At 30.1% G+C, this 13,856-nt stretch overlaps 8 protein-coding genes across 8 annotated transcripts, besides 4 other annotated features; 4 read left to right on the top strand and 4 right to left on the bottom strand.

The window, feature by feature from the left end:
* Positions 1-2,179: 2,179 nt before the first annotated feature.
* TVAGG3_0144590 (Potassium Channel Kv1.1, Chain A domain-containing protein) lies at positions 2,180-3,609 on the top strand (the record flags this gene model as incomplete). The annotated part of the gene is made up of 1 exon (XM_001330384.1): positions 2,250-3,578. The coding sequence occupies one exon, from the start codon at positions 2,250-2,252 to the stop codon at positions 3,576-3,578; it is 1,329 nt and encodes a 442-aa protein (XP_001330419.1).
* A 331-nt stretch (positions 3,610-3,940) lies between these two features.
* TVAGG3_0144580 (40S ribosomal protein S25) lies at positions 3,941-4,482 on the bottom strand (the record flags this gene model as incomplete). Its single annotated transcript, XM_001330385.2, has 1 exon — positions 4,122-4,469. One exon carries the CDS (start codon positions 4,467-4,469, stop codon positions 4,122-4,124), a length of 348 nt encoding a protein of 115 aa, XP_001330420.1.
* Positions 4,483-5,640: 1,158 nt separating this feature from the next.
* Positions 5,641-6,299, bottom strand: TVAGG3_0144570 (RNA polymerase II transcription regulator recruiting protein; the record flags this gene model as incomplete). The annotated part of the gene is made up of 1 exon (XM_001330386.2): positions 5,674-6,267. The coding sequence occupies one exon, from the start codon at positions 6,265-6,267 to the stop codon at positions 5,674-5,676; it is 594 nt and encodes a 197-aa protein (XP_001330421.1).
* A 145-nt stretch (positions 6,300-6,444) lies between these two features.
* Positions 6,445-6,482: a mobile genetic element.
* Positions 6,445-6,482: a terminal%2Cinverted (terminal inverted repeat of Banshee-A3 transposon ID:TVAGG3_0144560).
* Positions 6,483-7,653: 1,171 nt separating this feature from the next.
* Positions 7,654-7,689: a mobile genetic element.
* Positions 7,654-7,689: a terminal%2Cinverted (terminal inverted repeat of Banshee-A3 transposon ID:TVAGG3_0144550).
* A 1,137-nt stretch (positions 7,690-8,826) lies between these two features.
* On the top strand, positions 8,827-9,823 carry TVAGG3_0144540 (SGT1-like protein family; the record flags this gene model as incomplete). Its single annotated transcript, XM_001330387.2, has 1 exon — positions 8,827-9,516. The coding sequence occupies one exon, from the start codon at positions 8,827-8,829 to the stop codon at positions 9,514-9,516; it is 690 nt and encodes a 229-aa protein (XP_001330422.1).
* Positions 9,824-9,982: 159 nt separating this feature from the next.
* Positions 9,983-10,601, top strand: TVAGG3_0144530 (positive regulation of nuclear-transcribed mRNA poly(A) tail shortening; the record flags this gene model as incomplete). Its single annotated transcript, XM_001330388.2, has 1 exon — positions 9,983-10,531. One exon carries the CDS (start codon positions 9,983-9,985, stop codon positions 10,529-10,531), a length of 549 nt encoding a protein of 182 aa, XP_001330423.1.
* Positions 10,602-11,020: 419 nt separating this feature from the next.
* Positions 11,021-11,525, bottom strand: TVAGG3_0144520 (uncharacterized protein; the record flags this gene model as incomplete). Its single annotated transcript, XM_001330389.1, has 1 exon — positions 11,126-11,524. The coding sequence occupies one exon, from the start codon at positions 11,522-11,524 to the stop codon at positions 11,126-11,128; it is 399 nt and encodes a 132-aa protein (XP_001330424.1).
* A 381-nt stretch (positions 11,526-11,906) lies between these two features.
* TVAGG3_0144510 (D-glutamate cyclase protein) lies at positions 11,907-12,832 on the top strand (the record flags this gene model as incomplete). Its single annotated transcript, XM_001330390.1, has 1 exon — positions 11,913-12,779. One exon carries the CDS (start codon positions 11,913-11,915, stop codon positions 12,777-12,779), a length of 867 nt encoding a protein of 288 aa, XP_001330425.1.
* Positions 12,833-12,994: 162 nt separating this feature from the next.
* TVAGG3_0144500 (protein transport) lies at positions 12,995-13,737 on the bottom strand (the record flags this gene model as incomplete). The annotated part of the gene is made up of 1 exon (XM_001330391.2): positions 13,088-13,720. One exon carries the CDS (start codon positions 13,718-13,720, stop codon positions 13,088-13,090), a length of 633 nt encoding a protein of 210 aa, XP_001330426.1.
* Between the last annotated feature and the right edge of the window lie 119 nt (positions 13,738-13,856).

Raw genomic sequence — 13,856 nt, 5'->3', positions numbered from 1 at the left:
AAAAGTTGGCACCGATAACTTAAACTTTATTATTGAAAGTTCCCTTTTCGATGTAGGAAATGAAATTGATGGATCTGTTATATGTCAAACAATGAATGATAATGTCGTTGTCTCATCAACAAATTTCTCATCAAATAAAGCTTCTAACCAACCTGCTGGACATTATAGATGTGAATCACTTAAATACATAACAACATTTAACTATTCAACTGTTGTTAATAATTTAGCAACAGATAATTATGTAGATATGATAAATATTTGGTATAAAGCTTTGATTGATTCATGTAATATTATAAATAATACCAATACAAAATCAGAATATGGAATTATTTACCATACAGTTAATTCTCTTACTGTAAAAAGTTGTTCTTTTATTAACAACACTACTCCTCAAGGTTCATATTTGATATATAACTATAATGATCAATTAACAGTTGATAGTTGTTACATTGACAATTCGACTTCATCAACATTTCTTAGAAATGTAGAACCTACTAATCCAAGAGAACTATTTACTAACAATTTGATTCATTTTTCAACTGGTAATTGCCAAGCAGAATTTGCAATTATCAATAAAAGTATTTCTAAATTTAATAAACTTTCTCTTTTTTTACAAACTTTAGTAAACATTTCTAACTCTTCATAATCTATCCAGATTTTCCTTACTTTTACCACCCCTCTAAAGTTGGGGACACCGCTTATCGTTGGGAGTAGCTATTAAATAGAACCACCAACGGTATTTTTGAACTGCCGATGTAGTGTAGTGGAAACCTCCGACAAAATGATTCATTATGCCAAGGTTTGATTCCCATTTAGCCAATTTTTTTTCTTTTTTGGATCATGAATTTTTTTTGGGGTCACTATAAGATTTGTTTCATGTTCTAAATCTGCTGCATATGTAATCTATTTTTATTTACCTATTTTTTAAAAATCTATTGGATTGCCAAATTTGAATATATTTAAAATCATAAAAATCCAAAAAAAACTATAAATATATGTTTTATGCATAGTGCCGATACTCAAATATCAGATTACTTAGATCCATGAATAATATCCGAATTTTTTTTCTTAAAATTAAACTTCAAAACTTCTTCCAATCTTATTCTTCATCAATTGTAAATTTTTAAAACCATTTTTTAAAATAATTTTGCGTAAATTTTATTCTCATGTTGTTTTAATCGAAAATTGATACATTTTCAAAAAAATAATATTGACTTATGAAATTCATTTTTAAGGTGAAATAGTATTGTTTTTATTAAAGTATATGAATAATATATAAAAAATTAATGAATAATATAAGCAGATTTTTAGTTTACAAAACAAATATGAGCAATGCAATTTCAAACTTTTGCTGGCAATTTCGATATTGCTCAAGTTTGTAGTATTTGTGATACCTATAACATCGGCTTAATCAAAATTCGATTTTTCTTATGAGTTATTGAGAAAATTTGATTGCAATGAGAAGGATTTCGACGTTTTTGATAAACTAAGAGCTGAGCTTTAGGGGTTCAGTTCATTTATGGCTGTAGTTTGATGCGTAGATCTCTTTTTTATTGTAAATTCTTTCAGCATGGAGATCGAGAATGAATCTTTTGAGAACTTTATGAGTTTTTACACCCGTAAAGAGGTCCTTCGAGGAAAGATAGTCCAGACTACATGAAGATGTGGGTTAACCAAAAAAATCCGATGGTTTCCCCATATTCATGTAGATCTTCGAAAAAATGAGCACCAAAAAAGCCAAAAAAATAGGCTTTTTATTGGATTTGTACACTAGATCAATAACCTATTTAGGATCTGACACTCTTGTTAGCCAGAGATATGAGGTCCTTTCAAGGAAAACGATCTATTCATCCATAAAAAAAATGAATTATCGTTTTCCCCAGAAATTACATGGGGAGTGGTAAAAGTAAGGAAAATCTGGGTAATATTTCCACATCAAAGAAAACTCAATCGGGAACAAGATAGAACATCTTAATTAGACTTTCAATCAGATTTCTTTCAAAATGTTTTTCTTGATTTTTTTATACAATGTGGAAATTTTGAATTGTTGAATATTTCAAGAAATTTTAATTATCACAAAGCAAAGAAAATAATTTAAATATATGAATATTTGTTGTGGCGATGTCAATGGTAGCAAAAGTGTCAACATCTCAAAATTTTTACAGCCGGTAGAAATCGACTATGGGAAAGTTATTTTGACAGTTTTGAAAAGTGACATATTTTTTCAGAGGGACAAAAAAAATTAGTTAATGAGCCAAGAATTCATCATTGACAATATTCTTCCTTATCATTACAATAAGTTTTTCTTCGTTAATGAGTTTACTGATATATCTATTCATACAAATAAAGAAGTTATTCCTGCCCACAAGATTTTTCTGGCTTACAACTGCAAATATTTTCATAAATTGTTTGCAGATAGCGCAGAAAGCATCAGTGACTATACAATTCCGTTCAATCCCCTTTCAGAATTTAAAACTTTTATTTCAGCTCTTTATTCAGGTCAACTTAGAGTTACACGCAAATCTTTGATTCCTCTTATTTCAATCTCCGAGTATTACGGCTGCGAATATATGATAAAAATATTAAAATTTTATTTTTCTAAAATATTCCCAGATGGACCAACAGTTGATTGCATCAAACAATTTTGCAAGTGTGGCTGCCTTAAATTCTCTTTAGAATACATTGATCAAATCATTTTACTTATTTCTCAATCTTCTGAAAGTCAGAAACAGAAAATATTCAAGCATATCTACATCGAGCATCTACTAGAGATAGTTAAGTCAAAATATTACAAATCCTTGCTTTCAAACGAAAGATTTCTTCTAATTTCGCGTGTTTGCCAGAAATATACTAATATCAGTCAAGAAGACAAAGAAAAGTTATCTTCTACCTTAGATTTTAATTTTGATGATATTCAGTCTTATGTTTTGAACTATAACATAAATTGGATTCCATTTTCAGTTTCAAAGAAAATATTTAGTAACATATTAGATTACAGACGTAAAACAATGTCAAAGTTCTTTGAATCATTTCAAAAACAAGATTTTTATAATTTTTCATATAATTTTCTTGTTTCTTTATATTCTATTCAAGAATTTAATCACAATGAACAAGGTGTCTGTGATATTGTTCAAAGTGTTTGCAAAGCAACAAATATGAAGGATAAAGCTTTTGATTTCGAAGTTTTCTCTTTGGATGCATCTCCATCGAATATTCCAGAGCTTTCTCTAGTCAAGATCTTCTCAAATGACAAATATTACTGTAGTTCTGATGAAATTGAAGGAAATCCATACTTTAACATTTCATTCAATAAAATTAGAGCAAAATGTCATTCAATTGCCATACAATCCATTGTTAATAATCATGGAACAATGATGAAAGCCCCTGAATCCCTTTTTATCGCCTTAAATGGCAAACCGGATTTAATTGAAGTTCCTGCATCGCACCCTGGTATTTACAATTACAAACCTGATACCCCATTCTTGTTGAATCATTTGCATATAGAGAGACATCCAAAATCGAAATATAATAATATTCTTAGAATTTCCAAAGTTAGTGTTTTTGGAGAGTTGTGTTAGAATAAAAACTTAGATTGCGTTATTTATTGTTCTCTAAAGAAGATTAAAAACAAATAATTTTTTTTTAATTTCTTTGATAAAGAAGAATTAAATGAGAGGATATGTGTGGTAGCTTTCTGATATGAGAATGAAAAGTTTCAGAACCTCATTCATTAAAAAATTTAAAAAATACAATTTGAAAATCTAAAAATTACTAATATTTGTGAGGCATTTCATATCATATTAATCTTAATTTTTATAAGAGATATATTTATCTTATTTACGTGTTTAAATAGTAGTAAATGTGTGATATCTACTTATATCATGTCATGCAAGGATATTTCGAACTTAAAATATTAATGTAGATATTGGAAATGGATGGTATATGTGACAATTTTTCAATCTTTGGTCAAATCAGAATCCAAAATTTTTTAGGACCAAAAAAAACAAGTAGAAAAGAAAAATAATTAAGTAGATTTATCATATGTTTATGTGTGCGAGAAAAAGGTTTTGCAGGGATAACAACAAAACGAGTAATATTCGAAATTAGAAGAGATTCAAAATTTACTGCTTCTTGCCACCCTTCTTGCCAGCTGGCTTCTTGGCTTCTTCCTTGACCTCTTCAACTTTCTCAACAACATGATCTGGGTGTGGGCCATAGCACTTGAGGTCGTGACCGTTGATGACTGGAACGATCTTGCCCTCAGCTGTTAAAGCCTCGAGAGCCTTGCGAGCGCATGTAAGGGAGATTTTATAACGCTCAGCGAGCTTGCCGGCGGAGATGACCTTGTTCTTTGGAACGGACTTAGCCATATCAGCAGCTTGTTCTGGTGTGATGATGACGGCCCACTCACGTTTCTCCTTGTTTGTAGCCTTGGTCCATTTCTTACGAGCGCCTCCTTTAGCGGACATAGATCAAAAAGGACGCCTTAAAACCGCCAAATTTCTGAGATTTTAGAGGTTTGGCTCAGCTCGACCATGACCTGTTAATTCCAGTAAATGAAAATCAAGAATTGATAAGAGATTTGGATGTATAATAAATTTGTGATTCATGGAAATTTCCCACATTACCAGCGATATCGAAAATAATCTTCTTCTTTTCATTATTCAGCCACGTATGCTTAAAAATAGGATAATTTAGTAGTTATAATAGCTTAATCACTGATCTGTATTCAAGGATATTCTTTATTTTAAGCTTATCTTATTGAAATTTATTGGGTAATATATAACTCAACTGATTTCACAAGAATAATGACACCCATGCTAGCTTTTATTTATATGTTCATCAAATAATGTCTGTATATAAGCAAGAATAATGAAGCACAGATTTTCAATATTTTTTTTGTCAAATATTAACGATGTAATAAGATGCCGATTATTTTGGCAAAAAATATATTGGAGTTCATTACTAGAATCATTTTTCATGTATTACTCATAGGCAATGCGTGCGATCCAGAAGGATCATGATACTTAAGCTTTTTTAATAAAGTAGTGCTATTTTGAGCCCGAATAATTCATTTTCATCGTTTCCGATTTGATGAAAATCAATAGAACACGCAACTTTTACATAATAAAAGATAAGGAGAATGAGGATAGTTGATGTGTATAACTGATTGTTTGATACATCTAATTATTAATTAAGACTCCATATATTAATAGCCGATAGATATTGCAAAGCTCATTAACTCCTATCCATAAGATCTTTATTACTTGATTCGGATTTGGGTCGTCAAAACCTCATAGAAAATCAACAATAATAAATTTGCCTACAGATTATGTGGGATTTCTGATGTCCGATCTACGAGAACTACTTTTTTGGATAGTGGCTTCTCATTCTTATACTTAATTGTTCGAAGTCATGTATTTGAAGTTATAGATTTCCTAATCCACCTGAAATGATCAAATTTAAGATTAAGATAATATTGACATATTGAAGATACCTATATAGAGAATTGAATCACATGATATTTATTCATAAAATTCGGATTAAATGAATGCAATAGAAATAAAGACATAAAGAGAATCTGGAGCGCGCTTTTGATATGATGTCTAAGGATATTTATAAATAACAACAAAGCATTTACATACTAGAAAGAAATAAAAAAACAAAATAGATCTAATGAAGTTCAAAATTGAGCAAGAAATCAAAGTCATCAACAGAAGTATTAAACATATTGACATCTTCTCGAGGCATGAGAATTGAGTCAAGCTTTTCATCTAAAGAAATATTCGTTTGAGGGTGCAAAACTTCAGTTTCTACTTCTATGCCAGCCGGAATAATAGGAGGTATCTTAACCTCTACAGGTTCAGGAACATCTGTATTATTTTTCTCTTCATGACGCATAATCAATAACCAACGATTTCGAACGGAGTTACCGGATCTACCAGCAAAGAATCGCGCTATAGCGTTCCAGTGAGGACCCATTTCTTTCTTTTTCTCTATAAGTAACTGGTCTTCTTCTGGTGTCCATCCGCCCTTTTGTAATGAAGGATCTAAGTAATTGTACCATCTTTCTCTACATTGTCTGGGGTTTCTGTTAGCCATTTGCTGTGAAATCCAGACCCAGTCTCTTTCTGGACGGCTCATAACTAATGATATAAGCTTTAAATCGTCTTCGCGAGTGAATTTGCATTTGGATTGTTTTCCATTTTTAGATAAAGAAGTTGAAATAATAGGTCGTACAGCAGGAAGAAGTTGGATGGGGTTCATTCCTAGAATTTCTATACGCTCTAATTAAAATTAGTAAAGTAAGAATTCAGAAACAAATTTTGTGAGAGCTCTCATATCAAATACTAAATTCTGAGTGTTTGAAAGAAACCTACAATTAACCGCTGAATTTCTACTCAATTAATCACAGGGGGGTAATACCTATTTCTTCGCTAATAATGTTGTAAACAGAAATTCATCAAAAGTGACACCTCAGAAAAGCTAAAATATTGAATTTTTGGAACTTTTGATAGAGCACGTTTTTAAATATTAATTAAAGTAAATGTATATTTTGTAAAGATTCTTTTTAATAAAAAATAAAATTTTGAAGAAGAACACAAAATCTTCTGAAAAATAATATCACATAAACTCATATTATTTTCTAATATATAACTATTTTATATAAAAATCAAATTCAATGATCTTAAAAGCGAAGGATAAACCTCAAAATTTACGAATATAATGAGTGGGAATATAATGCTTATCTATCATAAAACCATATGAAATATCAATTTTTGCTTTACGCCTAATTTTTGACGACAATTAGCAAAAAATGTTAAATGTTAACACTCAGTCCATTTGAATATGAAAAATAAAATTGACTTTGATTAAATGTTTTTATTTATCATGCAATTCTTCTTGCGACCAAAGATTTGAATAAAAGTTCAAAAAATAAGATAGCTTAAAAAATAATGTACGGTAGTGTTTACTAATAGATGAATAGTATATAAATTCTATTAAAATGGATTTGATCCAAAAAATATATAAAATTTGATCATAAATAAAATCGTTTTAAATTACTTCTTCATTTAAATTATAACAATTATTTTTGGTTTTATATTTTTTGGATCAAATCCATTTTAATAGAATTTATATACTATTCATCTATTAGTAAACACTACCGTATATTATTTTTTAAGCTATCTTATTTTTTGAACTTTTATTCAAATCTTTGGTCGCAAGAAGAATTGCATGATAAATAAAAACATTTAATCAAAGTCAATTTTATTTTTCATATTCAAATGGACTGAGTGTTAACATTTAACATTTTTGCTAATTGTCGTCAAAAATTAGGCGTAAAGCAAAAATTGATATTTCATATGGTTTTATGATAGATAAGCATTATATTCCCACTCATTATATTCGTAAATTTTGAGGTTTATCCTTCGCTTTTAAGATCATTGAATTTGATTTTTATATAAAATAGTTATATATTAGAAAATAATATGAGTTTATGTGATATTATTTTTCAGAAGATTTCTATATGCCTATGAAAAGTACTCTCAAAACTAACTTTTTCCTAATTATAATTAAATCTAGAATATTGTATTATGCTTAGTATTATTTCATTTTTCTCATTCAATTTAGAATTTACAAATGTCAAAAAAATGAGAGCTGTCACTTTTGATGAATTTCTGTTTATTACAATAATAAGCAATCCTACCTGAGACGATGAACAATGAAATTTTAGTCAATGACTGACAAAATTTTTGAAGGATAATTTTGCAAATATATTGATTATAGATTAGATGAAAAGATCATATTTTCAAGCTTAAATTGTAAATTTCAGTAATAAATTTCTGAAATGCCAATTTTTGAGAGAGACCACACCAAAAAGACTTGTATATTATCTATCATGATATCTGGAAAAAATTGCATTACTAAATTGATAATTTCTCAAATTTGTTAATTGAAATCAATCAAATTCCTCAGAATCGATAATACATGTTAGCTGATTAGTTATTTTCAATAAGATATGTTTTATCGTTCAGCAATCATTGACTAAACCCATCATTAAAAGTTCTCAATTGAAATGCTTAATGAATATATAAAAACTTTGTGATTTCATACAATTTCTGTACTTACAACAAGAAAAGTAGTTATTGGCTTTCTTATACAAGGCAAAACTATCTCATTTTTGGTTTTCATAAATGAAATTTTCAGTAAACAGTGGAATTAAGTTATGATTTCAATATATTATGTTCAACGTTCGGAAGAAAATATATTATTTGATTGTTGTATAGTTCATTTGAGTAATTTGGAATCATTTTGATATTAAATATTCTACTTCTAACTATGATAAATTAAAATTTTGAAGCAAATTGCATGTAATCATTTGTTTTTCATTTGGGATGTAAAAAGAGTTTCATTCTAATTCTAAATTCATAAGAGCCAAAGGCAAGTTTTATAAAAAGCTAAATTTAGCATTGGAACGCTCTAAATATAGCATAATGAAGTCGCCGAGGATCAAAAAAAAATTAAAAATTGGAAAATAAAGTTTATAAATTAATAAAATTCTTCCAAAAAGCACCAATAATTATTTTTTGTGAATTTTTAAATCATTGCAAATGATACATTTTTGTTCAACTGCAAATTTTCTCAATCATTCTACACCTTGGATCGTAATTTTTTAGAAATGGTTATTTTTGGAGTTCATCTCCTGATAGTTAATGATAGTGAAAATATAAATTCTACCTACTGACGTAATGCGAACTTAAAAGACAAGACATTAATTATATTCTTATGAAATTTGTCAAATTTTCATTTTTTTATCTGTTTTTTATGGATGAGGTTAGTTTTCCATCATCTGAATTTGTTCTAGAAACATCCGTCATAGAATTAGTAGATACTGAAAGATATGATGATGCACTTAGGCTAATTAGATCATCTCGACGTATAATGACTCCTTTATTAATTAGAAAACAAGCATATTGCTATTTTAAGCTCGGAAACCCTGCAAATGCGCTAGAATGCTTGAAAAAAGCAGAAGAAAATGGATGGATTTTGCCTGAAATTTTAATTTTAAAGGGACAGTGCTTATATAGTCTTCAAGAATGGGATACTGCTTTAATTGCATTTGAAACAGCCGACAAAATGGGATCTACTCCGGAAACAAAACAATGGCTTACGCGTGTTAAAGCACACATTTCAATAGAAAATTCTCCAAATGCTCCAAACATCTTTTTATTCCAACCTGACATCATTTCAGATGTCAAAAAAGAATTTTATCAAACAAATCAACTTCTTGCAATTCGTCTTTTTATCAAAGATGTAAAAGAAGAAGAATTAACAGTCACATTTAATCCTACATCAGTTGAAGTCTACGTTAAAAAGCAAAGACCAATTTCTGTTCATTTGAATTTGCCAAGAGAAATTAATACTAGCCAAAGCTTTTTTGTTATCAATGATTCATCAATAGAGTTGAAGATAAAGAAAGTTCAATGTGTTAATTGGGATGATATCGAAATATAACAATTGAACAATTATTTACTTAATTTGTTCATATTTAATTACAAGTACATGAATGATTTACGTATTACATGAATATATTCAATCAAAAACACAATATTTACTTTATTCGATCATTTTTTTCGAATTCATATTAAAATCGACACATTGTAATCCAGAAACCAATTACGACGAGTCTGTCAATCTGTTATTACATACTTTGCTTCGTTCATCATTTTTATTTTCAGAAATTATCATATTTAACAGAAACAACAAATTAGGAAGTTGAAACTTATTAAAATAAAGCCTGCTTGTAATGTATTTTATTAAATCATTCTAATAATGCTTTTTTTATGAGCAAATTAAATTATAATATCCAAAATTTGATCTTTTATGGATTTTTTATTTTTAACTATATATGGACTTACTACTTATTGGAATATTTTGATTTCGAGTAATTATTTTTGACACGTAAACTCATATTTGTTATATGTCAAATTTTAAATGGGCGGCTTTGACAATGTTTTTCGAGGTAGAATTAGAGCATCAGCTTAAACTTCTACCAATATTCCTTTCACAAGGAACAAGCCAGACAATTGAAAAGCAGTTGAAACATCAGAAAGAAGGCCAGTTTATGCTTGGCAAAGGCCTTATTTTGAAAATTACAAAGATTATTGAAATTGGAAAAGGCCGCGTTTCATCAAGAACTGGCTGTGCCTCATACAGCGTTAAATTTAAAGCTCTTGTTCTCAGACCTTACGAAGATTTAGTTATCGACGCTAAAATTATGATCCTCAATGAATTTGCGATCATGGCTAATGCAGGACCGTTAACGGTCGCTGTTCCAAAGACCCTCCTAGAAAAGGATTATGATTTTGAACCAGAAACCCTTACATACAAACAAAAGAATGGAGGAAAGACTCTTGGATCCAAGACAGTCATCCGTGTAAAAATCATCACAGCTGTTCCTCATAAGGATCAAATCCATATCTCCGCTACTGGTAATCTTATTGACCCAATCCTTGGTGTCATCGGTTAAGCTGTCTATTTACATTATAGATATATATATTTAATTGCCTATAAAATAAAAATGTCATTCATTTATTTGGATATTTATCAATAATTAATTTTTCCTTCAAATACATTTTAGTTAACAAAATTACAAAAGACTCTAATACATACTGTTACAAATCTCCAATTGCCACAAAAGAAGAAGCAAAATAGCAAATAATCTAGATGGTCAGGTATATAGTCATATTCAGAGAACATATACTTATCGCATGAAGCTATGATACTCTATGGTTTCATTATGTTCTTAAGAAATGGTCATAACGATATATCAAAAAATCGATTTATATCTATCTATAAACTACAAGTACATTATTATAGGTACCATTAATAGCAAAATCATATGACGGATCTAATTCTTTCTCCTTCATAAGATTTTCAAAATTGAGTTCATAAATTTCTTAAAAAGTTTTAGACTTATGGATGCGTTGTATGCGTAAACATCCCCAAACATAGAAAAATTAAAACAATGCTTCTATTTTTATGGGAATTAAAAATTAATTTTTCTTTGAGAAGTAAAATTAGACAAATTTATGATTATTCATAGAAAGATGATCAGGGAAACTTAATTAAAGCGCTTGAAAGCTTCCATGTTTGTTGTTGTGAATTGTTCTTCTGGAGTGATTGGCTTAAGACTATAATTTGGTAAATATTTCGGTGATTCGCAGCTGAGAATTTTAGCCATATACTCTGGGCTTGCATTCATGCGGCGCTCTGTAAGTGTCATTTCATGTTCGCGATGGACTACATATGAGGCCATCTTATCTGTTACCCAACGATCTGATGTATCAGCATCGTAAGAATATACATCAGCATCAGGTTTATTTTGGCGAGTGATTCTTGGAATGTTTTCAACTTCATCATTCTTCGGACGTACACGTGGCTCAAGGATGTTCTTTCTTGTATCAGCATCGTAATAGCGTTCTTCGTACCAATTTCCTTTAAGTGTTGGAGACTGTTGCATTTGATAAATAACGGATAAATTATTCAAAATATGATCGGCAATTCATTTTTATTTGTGAGTATCGATTATAAAGTCCATTATCATGCGCCTTAATTCTAACACACAAATATTGCATTATTTCAATGATAGAATTCCTATAATACAAAATTTCATGCTTATCTCATGTGAATTTATGTTAATAGTCATTTTAACTCAAGCATATGATGCAAAATGGTTCTACAATGCACAAACTAATCAACAACACTGTGATTACGAACCAAACACAATGAACTTTCCCATCTGATGTTACTGCTAATTTTGATTAATATCATAGAAAAATGTGTACAGTATTTTGTAGCTAATCTATATTTCGATTTTTTGAATAATAATTCACAAAATTTTTGACATAATGGATAATCAAGAAATCCTCGAAAATCTCGAATCAATTGTTTTTGTAGACCCACAAAATGTTTTAGCTTCTAAAGAATGGATGAATGGAAGTATTGGTGAAGCGGCACACATGTTACTTGAATGTGACAAAAAGAAACCATCGTTCATCTTAACAGGTTCATGCTATTTTAATGGAAATTGTGAAACAGATGGTCCTATTGGAGCAGGAATACTTTGCAGAACATTACGCAGTCTTGGATTTAACACAAATGTTTTAACAGATTCTTATGCAGCATTAGTTGTAATTAGTGCCGTTAAAAATGCTCCAGTATACGTTTTTGATGACGTTGAAAAGATATCAAAAGATATGTCATTCCTTGTAACAGTTGGAAGGCCTTCAAAATGCAAAAAATCATTAGATTACCTATCACCACAAGGAGAAGTAATCAACAACTCTGTTATCAAGCTTGACAAACTCCTTAAATCATCTTTAGACCCAGAAATTAAATATCCTTACAAAGTTATAAGTATCTGCGATAGATTACAGGAATGCGGCGCCGGCAATCTTGAATGCATTGCCAGAGGTGCTGACGTTGCATGCACATTATGTGACACATTAATCATGTCTGGCTGCTCACATTGGGGAAGTCTCGCTTTAGCTGCGGCACTTATTGCTTTGTCTGAAGATAAAGAAACAGCAAAGATGTTCATTGAATTATGCGACCAACAAAGCCAACTTCTTGATGAAATGCTTGAAGCCGGTTCTTATGACGGTGTTACAGGAAAACAGGAGAGATCTATAGATGGAATGCAATTTGATGCTGAACATATAAGTGTTACACATAGTATTGTTATGTTAATCAAACAGAAATTTGATTTGTTTTAATTTTTGTTTTGTTTTTGGGATTTCATAGAATATATCCCTTTGTTTTAACCCAGAAAGCACTAATCTCAACACGATGTTTTCAGGTTGTTGAGAAAATTTGAATTATTTTTATTACTCTTATGATATGGATCGTAACTGATCAATAAATATTAATATTTGTTTTTACATGTTATGAATAATTAGTTAAAATTCTTTTTAATTGAATTTTTTTTGTGGCAAATAAGAAATAAAGATTAGAAAAAATTAAATAAAAGTGGTCTTTAGAAAAAAGAATGCAATTAAGAATCAAAGAGAATTGAATTGGTAATTTAATCCTTTCCTTGATTCTTATACAAAAGGAAGGATCTTGAGCCGAGGAAGCCCTGGCCGAGTGAGGATAAGATCCAAGCGCAGGCGGAAATGATACCAAAAATTTTTATATAGCCATTACCCTTTGAAAAAGCATCAATAGCGTAAAGAACGCCGCAAAGGCCAGAGTTTGGAAGACCAACAGCGCCAACAACGTTAAGACCAAAGAATATAATTTCAAGGAGGAACCAGCTGAGAGAAAGGTCTTCCTTCTTGCACTGTTCGTAGTATTTCATGTAATTGACTCTGAAAGCGAGTGGAATACCAAGAATTGTGTAGATGATGCTGAATACGATGTACTTTGCAACACTATAATTAGCCATTGAGCCAGAGCCGAAGGCAGCAAGCATATTGACGATGAGAGTTAAAGCCCAGACGTATTGTAAAATGTAGGCAACCTTGCAAGCAGCTGTATTCTTAATTGGGATTTCTCCGGAAATATCGTGATAAACAAATGGGCAGCAGACAGGCCAATTTGGCTTTCTGTCATCTTCAATATCGAGTTGCTGCTCTCTAAGGCCGGCCTCACGACGTTTAAGCTCCTCTTCCTTTGCCTGGATGCGGGCATATCTCTCCTGAGCGTCCATTGACATTGATAAATCTATGTCACGTTTTCAAATTGAATTATATTCCATCGGTTTTATCATAATTATCAGTGATTATGATTTCAAAAATTTTTAGGTAAAGAGATATAAGATGAATAAGAAACAACATAAAATAGACATATCA

Source organism: Trichomonas vaginalis, chromosome IV (assembly GCF_026262505.1).
Source record: "Trichomonas vaginalis G3 chromosome IV, whole genome shotgun sequence".
NCBI classification, from domain to species: domain Eukaryota; phylum Parabasalia; order Trichomonadida; family Trichomonadidae; genus Trichomonas; species Trichomonas vaginalis.
This window is presented reverse-complemented; position numbering and strand designations above follow the sequence as displayed.